This window comes from Lygodium microphyllum, chromosome 20 (genome assembly GCF_053477565.2).
Source record: "Lygodium microphyllum isolate KBCC chromosome 20, Lygodium_microphyllum_v1.1.10, whole genome shotgun sequence".
NCBI lineage: Eukaryota > Viridiplantae > Streptophyta > Polypodiopsida > Schizaeales > Lygodiaceae > Lygodium > Lygodium microphyllum.
In genome coordinates, this window is record NC_141154.1 from 134,614,444 (window position 1) to 134,636,283 (window position 21,840).

Below are 21,840 nucleotides of genomic sequence, written 5' to 3' on the forward strand. Positions count from 1 at the left end.
TCATCACCTCTAGCTTTTCTTTTTCTGCTTCGTCGTCACAACAATTTGCCATTTTTCCCAGTTGAACTCCTACCTTCGAGAGTACCCATCTCCTCCCTGAGTCGTTCCTCCCTATTCATGTCGTATAGTTTTTAGCTTTTTCCCTCTCCGGCTTTTTCTGGTTTGGTTTCCCTTTGCTTTCTGATCCTTGTCCACTAATATGGCCCTTACCCCTTAGACATTCACGTAGGGTTTTTCCATCTTCGGAATCAAGCATAAGGTTATTTTGAGGCTCAAAGGTGATGCCTTTTTAAGGTTCTCTAAGGTTATGTTGCACCATCTAAGCGAGCACCAGTCAAACCTGCATACTCTCCTAAGTAACTAGGTAAGCGTGAAAGAAAATACGAGGCTCCAACATCTAGGTGCAGCCCAAGTACAGTCTCTGGCATAGAAAAGATAGTATTTTCAATTGCAATCTGAAGAGGCCCATGTATAGATATACCTGCCCCTCCACCCATGACTATCCCATCAAGTATTGCTACATGAGGTTTTGTGTATGTTCCTAGCATGTAATTAAGATTGTATTCAGTGTGGAAGAACTCTTTCCCTAACTTATACTGCCCTTCAATGCCAACATGGTAAGTCCTTGCAACATCACCACCTACACAGAAAACTCTCCCAAACCCCTTTATTATGATCAAAGACACATCATCATCATTCTCCCATCGCTTGTAAAGCTCCTCCAGGTGGCTTACCATCCAAGAAGAAAGTGCATTTAATTGACATGACCCATTCAATGTAACCACCTTTGTACGGTCATAGTTTCTAACAATGATCTCTTCTTTTGACTATGTATCTGTAACTACGGACGAACAGTGGATGTGAGGCTCGCATGCACGCACACACACACATCTTTTTGGTGGATTTCACACCTCGGATGCACAACAGTACGATCTCCACCCCCTCTGATCCTGTGCATCCTCCAGATGAGCCAACTACCCATGATTATTGTCGTCAAGATCCACGAATAGATCAAACTCTTCATTAACTATTTCCGGTATATCAGCAAGGTTATCTGTCATATCATCAGTCTCTTCTACTGGAGTTTCTTCTCGTTGCTCTTCTCTTGCAAAATCTTCCAATGCATAATCCTCATCATCTCTTTTCTTGAAAATCTTGATTCTTTTTCCTACAATAGGCACTCTAAGCACTGTCCCATCCAATTCTATCAGCTCATATGTTGTATTATCAAAGACATGTCTGACTATATACGGTCCAAACCATCTTTTCACCATCTTCCAAAGAATCTGCAAAAACTTTCTCAATTTCTGCATGGCTGTAGTGTGGCTCTCATCCCAAAAAACTTTCTTCCCTTTTCGAAACAGCTGATATAAACAATCTGCTATGTGTGCAAAATGGGATATCCAAATCATATAAAACACACATACTCTAATGAATCTCCGTACCTCTGAAGTGGTAGAGCAATATTCCGTAATCTTGCCTATAGCATCCACCTTCTTATCCACAGTCTTGTATTTCGTGTCAACCCTGGCTTCATTATGATCCTCTGCATTACTCAAATCTTGCTGTAAATCAGCAATTCTGCACTCCAGTTGGCTGAATATCCTCTGCCCTCTACTCTATGGACTGCATAGGAACAGCCCTAAACTCTGGATGCTGAAATATTTCAGCAGTAAACTCTGTTGGCTGAAAGTTTTTAGCCCTCTGTGTCTCTGTAAGCTGATCATAATCAGCCAGAAACTCTGTTTGCTGAATTTCTTCAGCACTCAATACTTTTTTCTGAGTCACCTCAACCTCTGACTCTATTTGTGACACAAAATCTGCAATTTCATGAAACATGTCCAGGGATTGCACTGATACATTACTGTGACAACTCTGCATATCAGTTTTCAGCATATTTTCCATCTCTGTCATCGTATCTGCACAAATCATACTATCATACATCCCATCTATATGCTCATCATCCCCTAAAATACCTGCATTTTTCAAAATTTTCTCCTTACTACATATGTACTGCTTGGCAGCTCTAGGCAACTTAGAAGTCTTCTGATAACTCATCGAACTGTTTGCTGAAATTCCAACAAAACTGGAGGAGAAAACACTGCTGCCAAGAGGCGAGAACTCCAATCTCCTCTGCTCTGTACCACCGTCATCTCGCGAAACAGCGGTACCTAATGAAAACCCGAATCCCTCACAGTGGGAAAAGGTGCATCTCTAAGAGTATCCCTGTTTCTAACATGGTTCACACACACAGTCATAAACTGAACTTAATGAATGGCTGTCCAAGAATTATGGGATAAGAGCATGAATCCTGCACAAAGAAATAGAAATCCTCCTCTACATCTCCAATAGAAACCCTGACACTGGGACAAACAGCATACAAATTACCTGCAGTGTTGTTGGCAGCTCTCATATGCCACCCATGCTCTACATCCATTAGCCATCTATTACTTTCATAAACTCCACGAACTATGAGATTAATCTCTGAACCATGATCCACCAAAGCAACATAAGGCACCTGTTTCTCTCCAATTTTTACCATCGTTTCTGTAGTTGCCCTAGCCCAATGACTCTGCGAAAAGTGACTACGCGGTATCAAGACAGGCTCATTAGTTTCAGCATAATGCATAGGCTGAACCCTCTTCTCTATCTATGGAAAAAGAGAAGCATTATCAACCATAACCTCATCCTTATCCTCATCCAACTCCCCAATCAAAACTCCCTGTGTATCAGTAGTAGGCAATGCATGTCTTTTCCTCTTCAAGACTTCTTGGAACTAATCTTGAAACTCTCTTTTCGAGATGCCCAAAACCTCAAAAATAGTAAAATTCACCTCACTGCCAAGTATCTTGTCATTAAAGATTTTCTTCATGTCTGTAGATGTCTCAATATCAGACATCAATCTAAACCCTGGTTGCTTTTTCTCTCTAGGCTCTTGCCTCTTCTCTTTCTTCTGAGCATCTTCCATCTGTCGTTCTGGCCCTGGTCTCAAAGACAGTCCTGTAGTAGGTGGAGTAACAAACTCACCCCCTCTAGTATTTTTAGCTGCATTTGGATTTTCTTCATCCCTCTTACGCTTCTCCTCAACAAGTATATCTGCTCCCTGAGACTTAGCCAAGTAGGCATAAATAGTGTACCTGTCAACAGCCGAATCCCAACCTGTCTCAGATCTGATGCTAGAGCATACACTAGTCAAAACAGTTTGCTGAATTTTTCCCTTGTTTGCTGTCTCCATAGCATAAGTCCATAATGCTGACCGAGTCTCTGATCCTTTCTCAATCTGGACTCCATATGCAAAAGCATCTCCTCTAGCTGCCACATAAGAAGTACGCACACCCATGTCATCCACTAATTTCTTCATTCCGCCTTTCCCAAAATTGGTAGCAAGTGGAGCTCCTGTTTCAGTCAACCAGATCTTACCATCTTGTCCCCAAAATACCAAATTCTTCCTCCTTGCATCCTGAAAAGATTCACAATCCCTGCAATGCTGATGGTCAGTACTATCACACCAAATACATCTTCGATCTCTCCTAGATGCACTAGGAGCACTCCTAGGTGCAGTAGGAGCAGTAGAAGAAATAGTAGGCGTAGTCGAAGCAAACTGCTCTTTCAATTTTCCCACCAATTCTGGTTTAACTGACTCTAGTGTCAAATCCGTTATGCCTTTGATTATGTCATCAAGAGAGGAAGGAACTGATGGAGCGGATGGTTTTGGAGCAGAAGGAGCCGGCATCTGTCTTGGAATAGGAGGAACGGAAGGAGTAGAAACAGTAGGCACTGGCATAGGCCAAGAAACTGGCTTAGGAAGAGAAGAAATAACAGGGATAGAAGCAGGCATAGGAGCAGAAGACGGCGTGAGTGTCATAGATCCATTCTGTAGGCGGGTCTTCCATATCCTCCTCTTGGTCAAAGTCGAAACTGCATCCTGGGCATCTTGCCAATCCGTTTTAAGACCCATAGGCTTCGTGCGATCCTCAAGAAGCTCTCCTAATTCTTCCTGAAGAGCAGGATCTGCAGCTTGCAAGAAAAGCTCAACTTTCTCAACATCTAATGCTCTTTGTTCAATGGCATCAAGCTGATTATACCTCTCTTCAAAATCTCGTATGAACTCTAAAGCAGCTAGACCTTTGTTTGGCATGTAGACCCACTCTCGGAATGACCGCCGTGTAGCCATCCCAAAGTCCTCAAGGAAATACTCTTCTTTCAGGGCCTTCTTAAAATCTTGCCAATGCGAATTTTGAATAAAAAGATCAGTCACTTTTGCCCTCAAGGCGGGTGTGACAAGACGAAGGAAATACTTACTCATAAGTCCAGCTGGTACTCCAAAAAATCCCATCTTGATCTCATATGTCTTCAAGTAAGCTGAAACATTACGGCCATCAAATAGCTTCTTCTCATTCTCAACTGCTTCAATCGCCTTAGTCGCGCTGATTGCATTCTCCTTCTCGGAATATAGTTGCCTTTGCTGAGACAACTGTTGTTGATGCAATTGCTGCTGCTGTTGCATATACAATTGTGTCTGCTGATTTTGAAGCTGCATATACATAGACATATTCTGTAAAATCTGCTTTAAATCATCCATTGAAGTACTTGAAGCAGTAGTCAATGATGGAGCTGAAGTAGAGGACAAAGCAGGAATCGTAGAAGAGGCTGAAACTGATGCTGAAGTATCTCCCATCTTGAAATTTATGTGACGCTTTCACGTCGTTTTCACCAAAGATGTCGAAGGATTTTTGAAAGCAAAGTCGCGACCGCAGAGGTCCTTGAGAAATTCCAAGATAGAAGATCAATCAAGCAATATCAAAATTCAATTTGAAAGAAGATTACCTCAATTTCGGATAATGGCCCTATAATCAACTTGTTCAAGCCTTTTCGTCTCTTGAATGTGGTAAATAGACTAATCCTCACAGCTTGAGATAATCTCCTTGTGATGGCTTTAATTGTTTCAGTAACGCGCTTGGTCCCCACCTCAGAAGCTAGGAGTGATTTGCCAATCTTCTTCTGCAACTTAAGTTTTGTTTGACATAGTTCTGGGAGGCGTTGGTCGGTTGAAACATGAACAGAATTTTCCCATCATCTCTTATTAAGTCAAATTCCAACGCAGAAGAAAATGTCGATGGCACTCTTTAGTTGTGCAGAGAAGTGAAAACTTCGGAGATACTCTCACTTAGCCGACGATAGCTGCCTCTCTGACTCCCATATTTACCTGATGCTAAGCTCCACCGTAAAGCCAAGGCACGCTATCATGCTGAAGAGGCGATGGACGATTGCAGGGTGATGATGATGAATGGCTATCAGAGTATCAAAGGCTAACAGAAGAAACAGTGCAGCAACAAAAGCTTGAACGAACGATGAAGATGAAGACCGGCAGAGGGAGAAGACATCCAGGTGTCGCACGGAGCAACCTCTGTCAGGCACATGATGGCTTTCCTCCAATCGTCTTCATCCACTCTTCTTCCCCTTCTATTGTCGCAGCATTACGTTGTTTCTTGAGGAAGCTTCGTCTTCCGATCTCCGTCCGCTCCAAGCTTCATTTTCTGGTGTTGCAGTCACATTCTCCAAGCTTTAATCGATTTTCGTTATCCTTCTCATCTCCCTCTTTGTAGCCGCAGCAGTGTCTACGTGTCGATGCTTCGTCCCGTCAATTGCCGCCTTTCGTCACCTTCCTCGTCCTTTGCACTGCAACCTCCTCATCTTCTTCACCTTTTGTGTGACATCGTCCTTAGTTCTTTCCCCTTTCCTGTCAGCAGAATTTTACGTTCCCTCTGGCTAATCGTCATCTTCTATAGGCTTCGTCAAGCTCCTTTATCTTCACTTCGAACTTCTTCAATAGGCTTGTCAAACATCATCACCTCTGGCTTTTCTTTTTTCGCTTCGTCGTCACAACAATTTGCCATTTTTCCCTGTTGAATTCCTACCTCCGAGAGTACCCATCTCCTCCCTAAGTCGTTCCTCCCTATTCATGTCGTATAGTTTTTTAGCTTTTTCCCTCTGCCGCTTTTTCTGGTCTGGTTTCCCTTTGCTTTTTGGTCCTTGTCCACTAATATGGCCCTTACCCCTCAGACATTCACGTAGGGTTTTTCCGTCGACCATTCGGAATCAAGCATAAGGTTATTTTGAGGCTCAAAGGTGATGCCTTTTTAAGGTTCTCTAAGGTTATGTTGCACCATCTAAGCGAGCACCAGTCAAACCTGCATACTCTCCTAAGTAACCAGGTAAGCGTGAAAGAAAATACGAGGCTCCAACATCTAGGTGCAGCCCAAGTACAGTCTCTGGCATAGAAAAGATAGTATTTTCAATTGCAATCTGAAGAGGCCCATGTATAGATATACCTGCCCCTCCACCCATGACTATCCCATCAAGTATTGCTACATGAGGTTTTGTGTATGTTCCTAGCATGTAATTAAGATTGTATTCAATGTGGAAGAACTCTTTCCCTAACTTGTACTGCCCTTCAATGCCAACATGGTAAGTCCTTGCAACATCACCACCTACACAGAAAACTCTTCCAGACCCCTTTATTATGATCAAAGACACATCATCATCATTCTCCCATCGCTTTAAAGCTCCTCCAGGCGGCCTACCATCCAAGAAGAAAGTGCATTTAATTGACATGACCTATTCAATGTAACCACCTTTGTACGGTCATAGTTTCTCACAATGATCTCTTCTTTTGACTCTGTATCTGTAACTACGGACGAACAGTGGATGCACGCCTCGCACGCACACACACACACATCTTTTTGGTGGATTTCACACCTCGGATGCGCAGCAGTACGACAACGTAGTGTCATCTACTCCGTTGTATGAAGGTTGTAAGTACTCCGTTCTTCGTGTGTCCCTCGAGATACTTAACTTGCAAACAATTTATGGATGGAGTAATGTCAGTTTGAATGCGTTATTGAAGTAGATATCAATTCAATTTGACTTATGATCATAATATTAATTGTTCTATTTTGAAATTAGACACAAATATATATTGGTGGTTTTTTAACTCACTTTTAGAAATATATGTAGGTTATTATCACGAATGCTTCCAAAAGGAAACAAATTGCCAACTAAGAGAGAGCAAGCAAGACATTACTTGACATCTCTGGAAGGCCTTGATTATGTCAAGATCCATGCATCTGTCAATGATTGTGTCTTATTTCGCGGGATTCATGACTGAATCGGCGCTCTTGGCCCAACGAAATAAAGCATTCAAAACCTCGCAACATCGGCCCTCTTGGCCTAATGAAATAAAACAAAGTAGCACCTACACATCCTTCCTTGGAATAGCACAGATATACAATCATAAGCTCCTTTCCAAGGAGGAAAAACAGGCTTGTAGCCCTAAACTAAATGCATGAGGTTATGACCCATCCCTCCTGCATAGATAGCAAGAGGCGTACGCATAATATGATGTCTAATCAACCTATGGATCCCAGATAATAACGGTAGATTGGTCTCGGCTACTCTTTGCATCACCCATATCAACCATCCTCTGCCATATATTGCATGTTCTGATAACATCCCCCACAAGCGGCTGGGTCCTGTTTCATCATTGATCACAATATCCAAACTAGGACCACAATTAAAGAAGAGGTCTTCTTCATAAGCAAGATTTGCTAATGAATCTGCAAACTGATTCCAATAACGTGGAATCGGCTGAAAAGACACTCTCTCAAACTCCTCAAGTAGGGTCATAGCAGTCTGATGATACATACAAAGAATGGGATTCCGCACTGTGTACGTCCCATCTAGGTGATTCAGGATCAACTAGGAATCCCCTTTTACTAACAATCGACGAATACCACCTTGCTGGCAATATACAGTCCCATAATCAAGGCTTTATACTCCGCCATATTGTTAGTGAATCCTACCCCGAGATAAGCAGCTACCTTCATCGTCACTCTACGTCGGGGATCTCAGATTACTACTCCCACACTTCCTTTTCTATTAGCGCCCCTGGACGCTCTGTCAAAATATAATGTATACATCCACAATGGGTTTACACAGTCGGCCATCACAAACTCCTCTATTCGTAGTTATGATAATCAAAGTTTAGCATGTTGAGAGGATGAACTGACGGCTCCATCCCACGTTCTTCATTGAACTCAACAGGGATACTCATCAACAGTCGTAGACAGTGATGGTAGAAGACTTTAATCTCCCACACAAAGGTTCCGTCCTCTTGCTCAATCACCTTATACCCTTTGCTCCACCAAATGAGTTTCCCCTGATGGTATCTTTGCTCCGGATATGGGTGCTCCAAATAAGGGATTAACCGACCCATCAACCGTCTTTTAAGCTCTTTTTCGCAGGTCTCAAATCATTCCTAGCATGGACCTGCAATGCATTTCCTTTGTATTAGTAGACTTAGAAATAGTAAGGTTTAATCTTATTAATATTAACCTTATTCTTAAACTCCACTCCCTGTAAATTAGCTAATAGGGCTGTAGACTTATTCTTCCCTAACCTAATGATTTTGTAGGGTCCATCCCATTTAGGCTTCAATTTTCCTGGAAAAAGCTCCCTACGCGCATCATAATATAAAACCAGTTGTCCCTTCTTAAAGGTGTACTTCTTTGCTTTTAGATCATGCAACTGTTTCATGCGACGTTTAGCCACCTCTTGGTGTAATAGGTTTTGCAACTTAAGTTCATCTAGGTGTGCTAAGGTCGTAAATCGCTCTAATAGGGCATCCTCATTACCCAAAGAATGGTTTATTGCAAATCTAATGGTCGGCAACTCAATTTCCAAGGGTAAAACGCACTCTTCACCATAAACTAGTTTGAACGGCGTGTGGCAGTGGCTCGCTTGAATGTGGTATTATATGCCCATATTGCCACATACAGCTTCTTATCCCAGTCGCGTTTCTTTTCAGATACGACTTTCGATAAGATGCCCACAAGCTGCTTATTGGTACTTTCAACCTGCCCATTCGCTTGCGGATTATAAGGAGTCGTTTTGTTGTGCTTGATCTGCCAAGCCTCTATCAAGCTTTTGATCACCTTATTCAGGAAATGGGTTCCACGGTCCGACACTAATTCTTTCGGTGGACCAAAACGGCATATTATCTGCTCTAAAAGGAAACTAGCAATTTCTTTAGCATCATCTTTCCTTGTTGCACGTGCTTCTGACCACTTTGTGAAGTAGTCAGTTGCTACAATGATATACCTCTTTTGCGCAGTCGACGACGGAGTAATAGGACCCACAAAGTCTATTCCCCACTTCTCAAATGGAAGTATCGCCATAATAGGGGTGAGTGGTATTTTCCTATTCTCTCGACTATCATGTCGTTGACAAATATCGCATCTCTTAACATATGCAAACGCATCCTGGAAGATGGTAGGCCACCAATAACCTGCTCTTAAAGCCTTTTGTGCTGTAAGCCGCCCAGCAAAATGACCTCCGCAAGGGGAATCATGGCACTCTTCCAAAATGAATGGCACCTCGTCAGGCATCACACATCGGCAATAGATGTCATCAACCCCTTGCTGATATAGTGTGCCTGCGATCAAGGCAAACTTTAATGCCTGCTGCTTAATTTTCCTTCTCTCAGCTTTAGATAGTTCAGATCCAGCCTCTCCTGTCGATAAATAATGCGTTATTGCAGCATACTAGGAGGGAATAGACGTCGTATCTATTTTAAATAACAACTCCATGTCACTACCTTCAGCCACAGATTCTTTCGGCTCCCCAAAGTCCACAAGACATTCCACAGTACCCTGTAACCTTGGTGGCTTACTCCTGATTTCATAATCAAACTATTGCAAAGTGATTAACCACTTCGCTAGACGATCAGGCAGCTGCAGCCTATTCATCAATAATCGAAGCCCCTCCGCCTTCGTAGAAAGCACAACTTTCTCATAGAGAATATAATGCCTGAATTTCTTGGTCCCAAAGACCATCGCCAGACACAATTTCTCCATGTAAGTATAATTGATCTCTGAAATACCCAATTTCCGACTAGGAAAGGCTATCGGATGATACCACTTCTCTTCCCAAATTTGGGCTAAACAGCAGTTGATACTATGCATGGTGGCTGCTGCTGAAAATATATAAAATACCTCACCTCTTTTGGGTGCTTTTAAAATGGGAGCTCTTGCTATCTCCTGTTTCACATCCTCGAATGCTACCTTACAAGGGTTGCTCCATACAAACAAATAGCTAAAGGACAATAGATTTGTAAGCAGCAACGTTCTTTCTGCCAAGGCGTTTATGAATCTACGGTAATAACCAACCGAAGACAGAATGCTATGAACTTCTTTCGGAGTGTGTGGTGGACCCATGGCAACTATGACTTTGACCTTCTCGGGATCTGTCGCAATTCCTACCGAACTGACCACATGACCCAGCAAGAGCCCATAAGGTACACCGAAAACACACTTCCGTGGGTTTAGAGCGATACAAAATTGTCTACAGCGCTCAAAGAATTTTCTTAAAATGATCAACTGCCTTTCTCTCATGGTGGCGGCCCCTACATCATCAATAAACACCTTCAACTCTTCAGGGGATATATCACCGAATGTCTTATCTTCTGTTCGTTGCCACGAACTAGGCGCATTGCATAAATCAAAGGCCATCATATGGTACGCAAAAGTACCAAAGACAGTAATAAAAGTTATTTTCAACTTGTCCTCTTCTGCAATTGCCATCTGGTTGTATCCTGCAAAGCAATCCATAAACAAATATATCTCCCTACCCGCTAATTGATCCAAAATCTGGTCAATAAATGGCAACGGGTAGTAATCCTTAACCGTCTGTTTATTCAGCTCCCTAAAATCTACACATAATCGGATTTGATTATTCTTCTTCTTTCTGATCACAACTGGCGAACACCATTCCGTGTGTTGCACACGAAAAATCAAACCCACTTTCCGAAGCTTCTGTAACTCTTCAAACAGCCCGTCGCTCAGTTCGAAAGGCATACGCCTTACTTTCTGTCGTACAAGACGACTGCCCTCTGTCAACGGAATTGTATGAATAGCAAGACTAGGAGGAATGCCTCTTAGCTCATCATAACTCCAGGCAAAGATATCGTGGAATTCCTGAATCAAGGACACATAGTCCTCCCTTTCTGCTATGCTAAGCATAGAACCTAATTTGATTGGTTGCGACTCATCAAGCATACCAAGATCTAGCTCGATAACATCTGCATCTCTTATACGATCTTGGGCCTCTATCGGCTCATTCAAAGTGATCTGATAGATGTCTTCCGTGGTGGATCCCTCTTTGGACTCATCACTCGATGATGTCTCACTGGCAGATAAATCTTCTAATGTCTCCAATTTTGTAGAAGATAGAGGAGCTCTCTCACTCTGCGGGGACTCAGGATAAGCATCAACCACCACGCGTTGAGCACCTCTACTAAATATCAGCCGACCGGCGGGTATATCCACTTGGCAGTCCGCTTGCAAGATCCAAGGTCGTCCAAGTAATACTTGGTAACTTGGACGCCCTGCAAAACGAATCACCCTAAAGTCCAACAGGCATTCTACATTTGCAACAGTGACATGGACCTTAGTAAGGCAGCCTTCCGGCTGCCTCAAACTATCATCTACCATTCTGAGAATTGTGGAGGTATCTTTTTGGATCACAAGACCCAACCTTTCCATCAGTTCATAACTCATAATGTTAACAGATGATCCCGTGTCGACAATGGCATAATCTACTAATATCCCATCGATATAGGCTACAACCCTTGGGCAATGCTTCTCAGCATGCTCAAACTAGTCATCACCAACTCACGTAATACCCAAAGGTTCTACGATATACCCGGTACGCAAGATCTTTCTAAATTCCTTGCGTACTCCTGGGGAAAGCTTAATAAGCTGCAAAAGATTCACATCCGGCTTGACTTTGCAAAGAGAGCTCGCCAAATCGAATTCATGATAGTTCGATAGAGTTCGCTTTTCACGCCAAACCATCCGCTCTTTAGGTCACTGAACCGGCTTTATTGCCTCTTTCTTAACTTTCACCTTCTTCTTTGGTGGTTCCTTATCCTTCTTAACATCAGATTTACTCTCCACGGGCTTCAAAGGTCCCCCTTCCATGGCAGGATCCAAAAATTGCGTTCCTTTGTCGCCTTGTTTAGGGTTTCCGTCGACAGGCTTATCCTTGTCAGCCTCTCTACCCTTTTGACCTCTTGTAAGGACAGCTCATAGATTAGAGTTTTCAGCGTCATTAACGCGCACAGCCTCAATCAAACTAACCCCACTACCACTAAGCAACTCCTCTACTGTAGTCTTTGGTCGTTGAAGTATTTGTTTAGGCCCGTCTTCTCGCTGGGAATCATTTCCTTGCGCACGATGATTAACAGGCCCTGGTTGCCGACTACCTCATTGGAGGGAACTAATCTTACTCCAGCAAGTGGCTGCTAAATGGCCGGATTTTCCACAGATGTCGCACTTGATATTTGGGCAATTTCTTGGATAATGTTGCCCACCACACCATTTGCAGCTAAACCTCGAAGGTGCACCCTCATCTGGGTATCTACTTCCTATCAAATTTGTTGTTTTTTAAGAAAGTTAACATCAACGGCTATTTGTCGATACTGCTCCGTAATCATGTCAGTATAATGCTTCATCATGTCCTTAACCTCGCCAAGAACATTGGAAGCGCTCGACTCGTAGCCTTGATCATTACCTTGTCGTTCCATCGGCCTAACAATTCGATTAGGAATTGGTTGTTGAACCACAGGCATGGTATTAGGATTAACCGCCTGGCTTCCACCATTTGGAGCCATTTGACTGCTCGTAGGCATCGACATGCTAGGGGGAGCTGGTAATAAAGGCACATTCTGCATCATGTTCCCTCTCCCATTAGGATTAGCCATCGCTATCCCTTGGCCACTACTGCCATTGGCCGTCGCCATATTGTTTCCCAATGCTAGACCTATATTCGAATTGCCTCGAGAGGCATAGGCTGCTTGTAGTCGGGATTCCACCTCTTGTGCTCGTGTAATGGCAGTATCTATATCCCCCAAGGGGACACTACTCAACTGCAATTGGATATTAAAGTCCAAACCATGTAGGAAATATTGCAATTGGGCAGCTATGGGGATAGGAATAGAGGTGTCCAACTTACAGAAAACCTCTTTTATTTTCTTTGCATAAGCACGAATATCCTAGTGTGGTTCTTGGCAGGTTACGTTGAGTACACGCAACCAATATTGCCCACCCCGTTCAGGGGCAAACTCCCTTCGAAAAGCTCCATAAAATGAATCAATATTCAATATGGTTCGGGCTTCTAAACCATGAGTTAAACATCAGCTTTTGGAACTCCCTGATATGGAGTTCCGCATCTTCCTCAACTAGCCCATTAAAAATGGGTAGCGGCCAACCTAGAGCCGACAAATCCGTCGTTCCTGTAGGAATTGCAATAGGCTGCGCCATGAGGAAATTGGATTTGCACTAGGAATAGGGGACGGTGGAGTTACACCTCCCGCACTTGATGTAGACTGACTTATGGAAGGAAGGGGAGCACTAGAGCTTCCGCCTTCTCCTAACTTACTGCTTGTGGCACCAAGACCACTAGATCCACTTCCTCGTAAGGGTTCAACACCGCTACGCTTAGGGGAATATCTCCTAAACATTTCAGTACGTCGCCTAGCTCTTTCGTCTAAGGGGAGCACTAGAGCTTCCACCTTCTCTTAACTTACTGGTTGTGGCACCAAGACCACTAGACCCACTTCCTCGTAAGGGTTCAACACCACTACGCTTAGGGGAATATCTCCTAAACATTTCAGCATGTCGCCTAGCTCTTTCGTCTCTCTCTTGCTTTTGGATTTCGGCTAGACGATGCTTATCAATGAATAACGGGTCAATCTCAGTATCCTTTGGCATAAACTGCTAACTGGTCCCTAGACAACCAGGATCCGAGGACCGCCACTTCTAAGCGGCTCCCAGCAGACGCACCATTGATGAAACCTAAAATGGGCCGGCACTGGCTCATGCACTAGCCGGACCTCTATCATGCGCTCAACAACCCCACGGCCTCGCGGCCAGGAGCGTGAATGACACAGACATCATCTTCCTAAACATATTGCGTTTGTACTACGTTTTATAGTCCAACTCTAACCCAATTAACACTCCTCAGAGGGAGTCCCAGCACATTGTCAAATAGCACGAAGTACAAACATAGGAGGTCCTCCAACGGCTGAATGCCGCTACCTCACTGCGACTCTCCTACACCTTGGGGATTGGCCCCTCGATGCGTCGCTAAACATATATAACATACGCACACAAACTTCTCTCTTTTATGATTCGCGTATTTCCAGGAGATATACCATGCTTCCTCACTTTACTTTCCCTTAGATCCAACGCCTAGCCTACAGCTTGGACAACCTTACTCACTCAACGTTGGTCATATTCCTCTAAAAAGCAATTGCTATGCATCCAGGAGGTATTATCTGATACTTTTTAAATTTCATGTTTCATGCAAATTGTGAATGTCCACGTGCTCAAACAATTAAGAAAATCAGCATTAGTGCACATGTGGAAAATATTTCTTTCAATGAATTTCTCTATCACTCGTATACGGCATTGCATGAACCTAGCACCGAGAAACCCTCGTGCTACTAGGTCCTTAATTTTTAATTATTAACCGATCTATATTATATGCATAAAAACCAGCAAGCTTTTCATCACTCCATTCAACATTTACACGCTTTTTATACACTCCAACCCCCTCACCCATTTAGGTTGTGCATATTGCATAAGTTTAGGGTTCATTTTCCACATTTTTATTGCATAAAAGCCATAAAATCTCACTAGAAGATAGAGGTAGGGCTGAACTGAGGCTAAACCTCATACTTCAGAACCCCCATACATCCACAAACATGAATCTTATTTTTTCTTAATTTTCGGCACTCAAAATCCATTTTTTTCCTATTTTTTCCTTATTTTCCCTATTTTCCTTGTAATTTTTCAATATTTAATGACTGAAAATACACAATGAGTTGTGGGCTGTGGCCCTTAGGTTCATTTGCAGCAAAAAGACAAGTTTAGTTGGTATGTCTTATTATATTTTCCATTGATATCTCAAAAACACCCAATTTTCCCATATTTTGCATATTTACGGGTTTTTCACTACTAATTTCATCCACAACACTTATGATTTTCTGATTTTTTGAGCATAAACAGTTGAGAGACATTGAAAACAACATTATAATGCATAATCATCTCATAGGAACAAGAATTCATGAAGCAAATTGCATAAAAACACCATTTTCCTTTGTAAAAATGAGATTACCGTTCTTTGCGGGTTGCGGGTTTTTATTTGCCATATCTCAGGACTGATTTCCAGCCACCATTACTGCTCACGATAGTCCACAATCAGCAATCTTCAATCTTCTTACACCATGGAGCAATCCGGTCTTCATTGGACAAGCATCCATCATCCATTCTTCTTCTTCCTCTTCACCACATGAATCTGCCTTTAGGGGAGAGAGAGGGAGGAGAGAGAAAGACTAGATTTCTATCTCAGCATTCAGGCCACCATTTGACGAGCGAGAGGTGGCGATATGACCAGCAGGGAGAAGGAAGACAAGGCCAATGATCAGTTGGGTGGGTTGTGTGTAGCAAGCAAGTTGCCTCTCATCCTCCCATGGCGCATTTTTCGAGCGCAGTCTGTCTCTCCCTTCATCATGTTTTTTTGGTCTCCTCTTTCATGCCACGATTTTTTGTGGCATAAAATGCCTCCCAAGACCCCAAGGGTCACTTACCATTTGGCCCAACTCATGTCCACCTTTTCAAATCTTGACCAATTCTTGGCCATTTCCCTGTCCTGACTCGGAATTGAGCTCTGAAAAATCCTGGGCGTCCAGCTCGGCATCCCGTATTGGCCAGTAACTCTTGTCAACCCGCAAGACTGTCTGAAAATTTATGAAAAATCAACAAATGTCGCTCGGGCGCCTTTAAAGCACTTTGGCGCTTAAAATCGTCCTAGATCGAGCTGCCGCCTTCGACGTCGAATATTTTTCCCTTGATATTCATAATTTTTAGCTATTTTTAAGCACTTCTCGGTACCAAAATTCCGCTCTCAAAAAGGGACATATAATGTTGTCCCTTCTGATTCCTGAAAAGCATAAGGTAAAAAACACGGACATTAACTTGGAGCATTTGATTGAAGAGTTAGAAATGTTATGGGAAGGTATTGAGGTGCAAGATACAAGCGCATCTGCATCCTCTAGAGATTTCACATTGAAGGCCAAATTGTTGTGGACCATGCATGACTTTCCAAGATATGAAGAGTGTTCAGGTACATGTATATAACTCTATATTTGAAATTCAAGACTTGAATCAATCGCATGTTATTAATTCACTTGTTTGTTCAGATTTAACCACATCAGGATATCATGCATGTCCTATTTGCGATCCCTCTCTAGTTTCCTCTAAGCCGGCACGTTTAAAGAAGGTTATCTATGACAACCATTATCGATTTCTTCCTATTGAGGGTCCCAAATATGTTCTCCCTACTAATGGAATGACTCCACAATATCTAACCATTCGAGATTGGAAGGAGAGATGGATTAATGCCTACAGCCACCCTCCACTCGGCATGAGTCGGTAAGAAGTATATTTCTCTCAATTGACTTTAAAGTATTTAGCATGAGATGAGCCTGGCCCCATATTGGACCTAGAGGAAAGATTGAGCTACCCCATGCACCTTGGATGCTGTCAAAGAACGAGGAAAAAATAGTGAAGGAACAGATAGGTAGCTTTCGAACACCCACAGGATGTATGAGATGTCTCAAGGGAGTCTTCATAAAGAAAAAGAAAAGAGGTATGGAGCAACTATCTGGTTTGAAGTCCCACGATTGGCACAAAATGATTCAAGTAAGGGTATCTCTAACCATGAATATAGTAATTAGTGAAAGGAACTGCAGCCTTTAGAAATAATCCAATCTTCTGGCTTTCCATACCTTGCTGATCGTTAGGATCTAGTTGAGCAAATTTGCTTTCAAATTTGCGATGAAGAGCAGTGGCAGTTAGACCCTTATTGGGCCTTTCGACCCATTCAGTGAAAACTTTCTTTGTCATAAGGCCAGAATGTTCAAGAAAAAATTCTTCTCGAAGAGCCTTCTTGAACGCAGACCATCCCTCGTCTTTTTGGAAAAGCCCATGAATTGGAGACCATGCACGGCCAAACGGGCAAAATATCGGCTCCAGGCATGATGAGGAACTCCGAAGAAGACCATCTTGTCAATAAGGCGGATAAAAGAGGATACATTTTGCCCATTAAATTGCTTGAGCTCTTGCCCAACTGCTTCCAAAGCTTTAATGGTGGCGGCATCATTCCGCTCTTCTTCTTGTCTCCGTTGTTGTTGCAATTGCAACTGCTGCTGAAATTGCAATTGTTGTTGTTGGCTTTCTTGCATCAGACGAACCAACGATTGTCAAGGCATCTCCTCCCGAACTTGATGATCCTCCCATTGTACTTCCTCTTCCACAGCGGACTTTCACGTCAGGTTCACCACTGTCGTCGTGTTAGGGGTTGAAGGTCTACCACCGGGGCTTAGAGCAGAAGAAGATTATGGGATTCAAGGTTTGGAGAAGGAAAAAAGAATGGAGTTCGACAAAATTCGGGTTTTAGAAATGACTTAGTTGAAGAAGAAGATATCAAGCTTTTTCTGTGTATTTAGCATACATGAATGGAATGAATGTCACTATCTTGATTACAACAAATGCATTTGGAAAAATAAGCCATTACATAAAAGGATATTCTTAGATTTTTAATCCAAATGCAAGCTCAAATGGCTTTTAATTCATGTACATAGATGTATTACAACTCCAAGAAACTAGTATTTTGATGGTAGACTCAAGTACATTCAAGACATGGACCAATAGTACATGAAATGCATTGATGGAGCATAATTTTAACTTCAGCCCTGTTTTAAAATAGAAAATTCCAGCCCATAATCAAGATCAAAAAGTGTACATAAACTCATGAATAAGCTCCTCTAATCATTAATAGGTAAAGCGCTGGTGTTAAGAGGTCAATTTCTTCTATTTCAATTACATGAATCACTTGTTTGATCATCAAAATGGACAAGAACAGTGGGCTGCCCTGTTTATGACTGGTTTTTTCAGCCCACACCTTCAAAATCCTCCCCCTTTGCTTGTCCCAAAGTCACTCAAGTACTTGGGTACAAGTCGGGCTTCATTGGACCATGAATGAGGTAAGTAAAATGAGAGAAGACATACATAAGAGCAGGCTTAATACTTTCTCTCAAATTTTCCCCTTTTATAGACTGTCATACCATGCATTTTCGTCAGACCAAATGGACGGGTAAGAGGAGCTCTCACCTTTCTTGTTTGTATCTTCATCTTCAACTCTAGTTTATCTTCAGTTTGCATGCTCCAAAGCATGCACCATAGCTCCAGTCTTCTCTAGATGTTACAGGTATGCAGGCCCGCATTTTGCGCCAAAAAATGCGGGCTGCATCCTGCTCAGCTCCACTTTATTTTTTGACCTACTTAGGTCATTTACTGGTCACTTTAGTCCATTACTTCAGGTCCCCCATGAACCTAGTGGACTTTTGGCATTTTTCTTGAGTTCTAACCATACTTTCCACTTGAATCAATGTGATTTATCCTACTGACTGTCAATTACTTCTAGCTGACCAAGTTGTAGGTTCCCATAGACTTATTTTTTTTAATCAATATACATGGTACAACTGAAAATTGTATGCTAAATACAAAAGAACTTATATAACTAAGTTGGTTGTTGGGTAACAATGACTGAATTATGTATGCAAATTCCTCATATAGATCCTAATAAAGTTCTTCTACGTTCATAAGAATCCCATGATTTATATTATGAACAATATACTCTTTGACAGGGTGTAAAAGAGCGTGTAAGTAGACGCGAATTTTTTGTCTATATATCCGTGCAGATAGACACGAATATAGATGCGTTTTCAGACGCATAATTATTTAACCACCTGAAATTAGACTTAATATAATAAAAAAACCAGAGTTAATCATTATTTTTTCATTGGTCTCTAATGAATGGCAATTCCTCCAGTTGACAAGCCTAATATAAGTAATTAGCGGCAAGCGACACAAATCTTATTATACAATTAGTAGCAAGCATTGCATGTATCTCGTAATTTCTCTACTTGAAGATGATAAAAAATACTTCCTTTTTATTATGAAAATTTCAATTTAGCTTTAAACTTGACTATTGATTCTCGAGTATGCACATATGCATATGATATTTTCCATAGAATTAAGAATACACATTGAATCATTAAGCGAATTAAGTATGTTACAGTGAATAATCAATCTCATCTTCAATGAGATCAGCCCTTGCTAAACTATCTACTTCTAGGTCTATGTTACCAAGAGGTAACGAAACAAATAAGTCTATCCCACTATCAGATGTGCTGCTATATTGCTCAATAACTTCATCATCATCAACCACATTATTGTCATCTTCTACGTTTCCTTGAACATCCTCGCGAGGTTCATCTTGTACTATATCACGCATATCATCCATTATGGTGTCATCATGTACATCATCATTAATTGTTGGATTGTCATCTGCTATCTCTATGTTGGTAATATTACCATATACTAGTTTTGAACGATTAGATATAGGATGACATACCACTATCGGTTATTGTTTACCATTAGATGATATACAACTTGTATTTGAAAAACAAAAGCAAGAAACTTAAATACTTATTATATTATGTATATATATCACATGTATACATATTAAAAATTAGCTTTTACATATATCATTAGGAGAAATATGGACTCTCTTTTTTGCCCCTTAAGGGGTTTCTCTCACCTCTCTCTCTCTAAAAAGAGATTCCAAAATAATATTATAAAAAGAGATCTTCTACAATCAAGCAAATCTCGTTTTTGTGTTTTCAATAGATTTCACCTATTATTTTATTCCCAAACTGCAGGATAAGGTCACTTTTTCTCAAAATCCTCATAACTAAAAAAATACAATTCTATTTTTTCTAAAAACGCAGCCAATCATTCTTTAATGCCCTCATGACTTTTCAATCATTCTCATTCTCGCTTCTTAAAAGGGCGGAAGTTAAAAAACGATATAAAATAACGTACACATCATATTTTAAGATTATTTTTTACCCAGAGACACCTTTTTGACTCGAGAGTTTCCTTGTAAATTTTCATCTTTTTTGGACAAGTATATACCTATTTCTGGGCATTTTTTCATTCCCTCAGAAAGCTCTAGTTTTGTCCCAAATTTTGTGCATTCTTCTCTTTCCCTCCAGAATATGGTTTCTTGCATACGAGTTCTTCTGAAGCAGCATTAAGGAGTAGTTTTGATACCATTTGTTGAAATCAAATAATCTCTATCTACAACACACTCTACCCTGCTACAAGCCATCTTCCTCTTCAGAAATATGCAGTAAGAAATCTCCGTCTTCAACAGTCTATACTACAAGCAATCCAGTGATAATGGAGGTATCTTTATTTTTTTAATCTTTGTGATGTTATTATTCTTCACAGTTGTTGTTCAGTCCTTAAGCATCAATTCATAGAGAGAGAGAGAGGGGGGAGAGAGAGAGAGAGAGGAGGGGAGAAGGGGGGGACAGAGAGGACTGTGTGAGATGAACAAAGAAAATAAGTGATAGAGTGACAGATAGTAAATTAGGGCAGAAGATAAGATGATGTTATTGTTTTCCACTAGCCAAGCTTCAGTATGAATGTGTTTAGGGTTTCCTTGATGAATTTTTGTTGAGAGAGAGAGAGAGAGAGAGAGAGTATTTTGGATAGAACAGAAGATAAGATTTGATGCTAATTAGAGGTAGATTAAAAGCCAAGATTACAGGCTGATTAGGGGTTGATTAGGGTCTATCAAGAGTGAAAGCAAGAGAAAGAGACAAGAACCAACTGGGTTTTTAAAAAAACACAGATATAGTGAATCAAAGGGGTGTAGTTCTGCGATTTGAATGTTAATCCAAGTTAACATTTACATACTTTTTTTTTTGCAGAATGCAGGTGCAGGATGTACCAAGAGAAAGAGAGATATTCACTTTCAATTGGAGGATGAATATGCACCAATGTTCAAAAGAACTGTGGAAAGAGATGATGCAATAAGATGCAGGATGCAACAAGAAAGAAATGCAGGGAAAAAAAATGTGGACCTTTGGGTTGATGGGTGCATTTATCCACCCGATCCACTCACTCGAAAGCCACCACAATTTGAAGGGCTTACATCATTTGTAAAGTTTGCTTGTGAAGGCAATGAAGGATTGTATGGATACACATGCAGACTTGTCACACAAGGATTAGCAGGGGCTCATCAAACCTTGACAAATATGCAGACAAGATTACAAGGGAATATGCAGTCTTTGATGGAAAATGATAGATTATTGGCTGAGAAGGATAGAGAGAACCAGAACCTACAACAAGCAATGTCTGTCATTGAAGATGCTATTCATGCTACACACGTGCAGAATATGGAGTTACAGTCTAAAGTCAATGACTTGGAGAAGGAGAATCGAAACATAGAGAGGAAGCTCACAAAAACTTTGGAGATTGGGCCCACTTTAAAAACCAAAGAGGCACGTCGGCGCATCCGATCCGTTAAACCAATTGGCCAATTAGCCAAAGGAAGTGGACAATATCATAGACAACAATCTACTACAATGAGAAATATGTTTCCTCATGCAGAGAATGATACTATTGCCAAAGTCCTTAGCAAAGATATGGTCAAAAATGCATTGGAAAATCGTAAATTCAGGGACATTGTGGATGGTGTTGCTAGTGAACGTCTTAGGGATGTGAGCAACTTGTTTACTGCTACAGATGCTCAGGGATTATGTGACAAGGTGGGAATGAGTTCTGAGTCATATAGTATGCTCTA

The 21,840-nt window shown here is 41.5% G+C and overlaps 1 protein-coding gene across 1 annotated transcript; it reads right to left on the reverse strand.

Annotated features, from left to right (window-relative positions):
* Window positions 1–305: 305 nt before the first annotated feature.
* LOC148019433 (putative 3-hydroxyisobutyryl-CoA hydrolase 3) lies at window positions 306–737 on the reverse strand. Its single transcript, XM_087701345.1, has one exon. The coding sequence runs from the start codon at window positions 735–737 to the stop codon at window positions 306–308; it is 432 nt and encodes a 143-aa protein (XP_087557471.1).
* Window positions 738–21,840: the final 21,103 nt, after the last annotated feature.

Excerpts from the sequence above, each read along its gene's own strand:
- LOC148019433 (XM_087701345.1), bottom strand. The coding sequence starts at position 737 with ATGGTAAGCCACCTGGAGGAGCTTTACAAGCGATGGGAGAATGATGAT.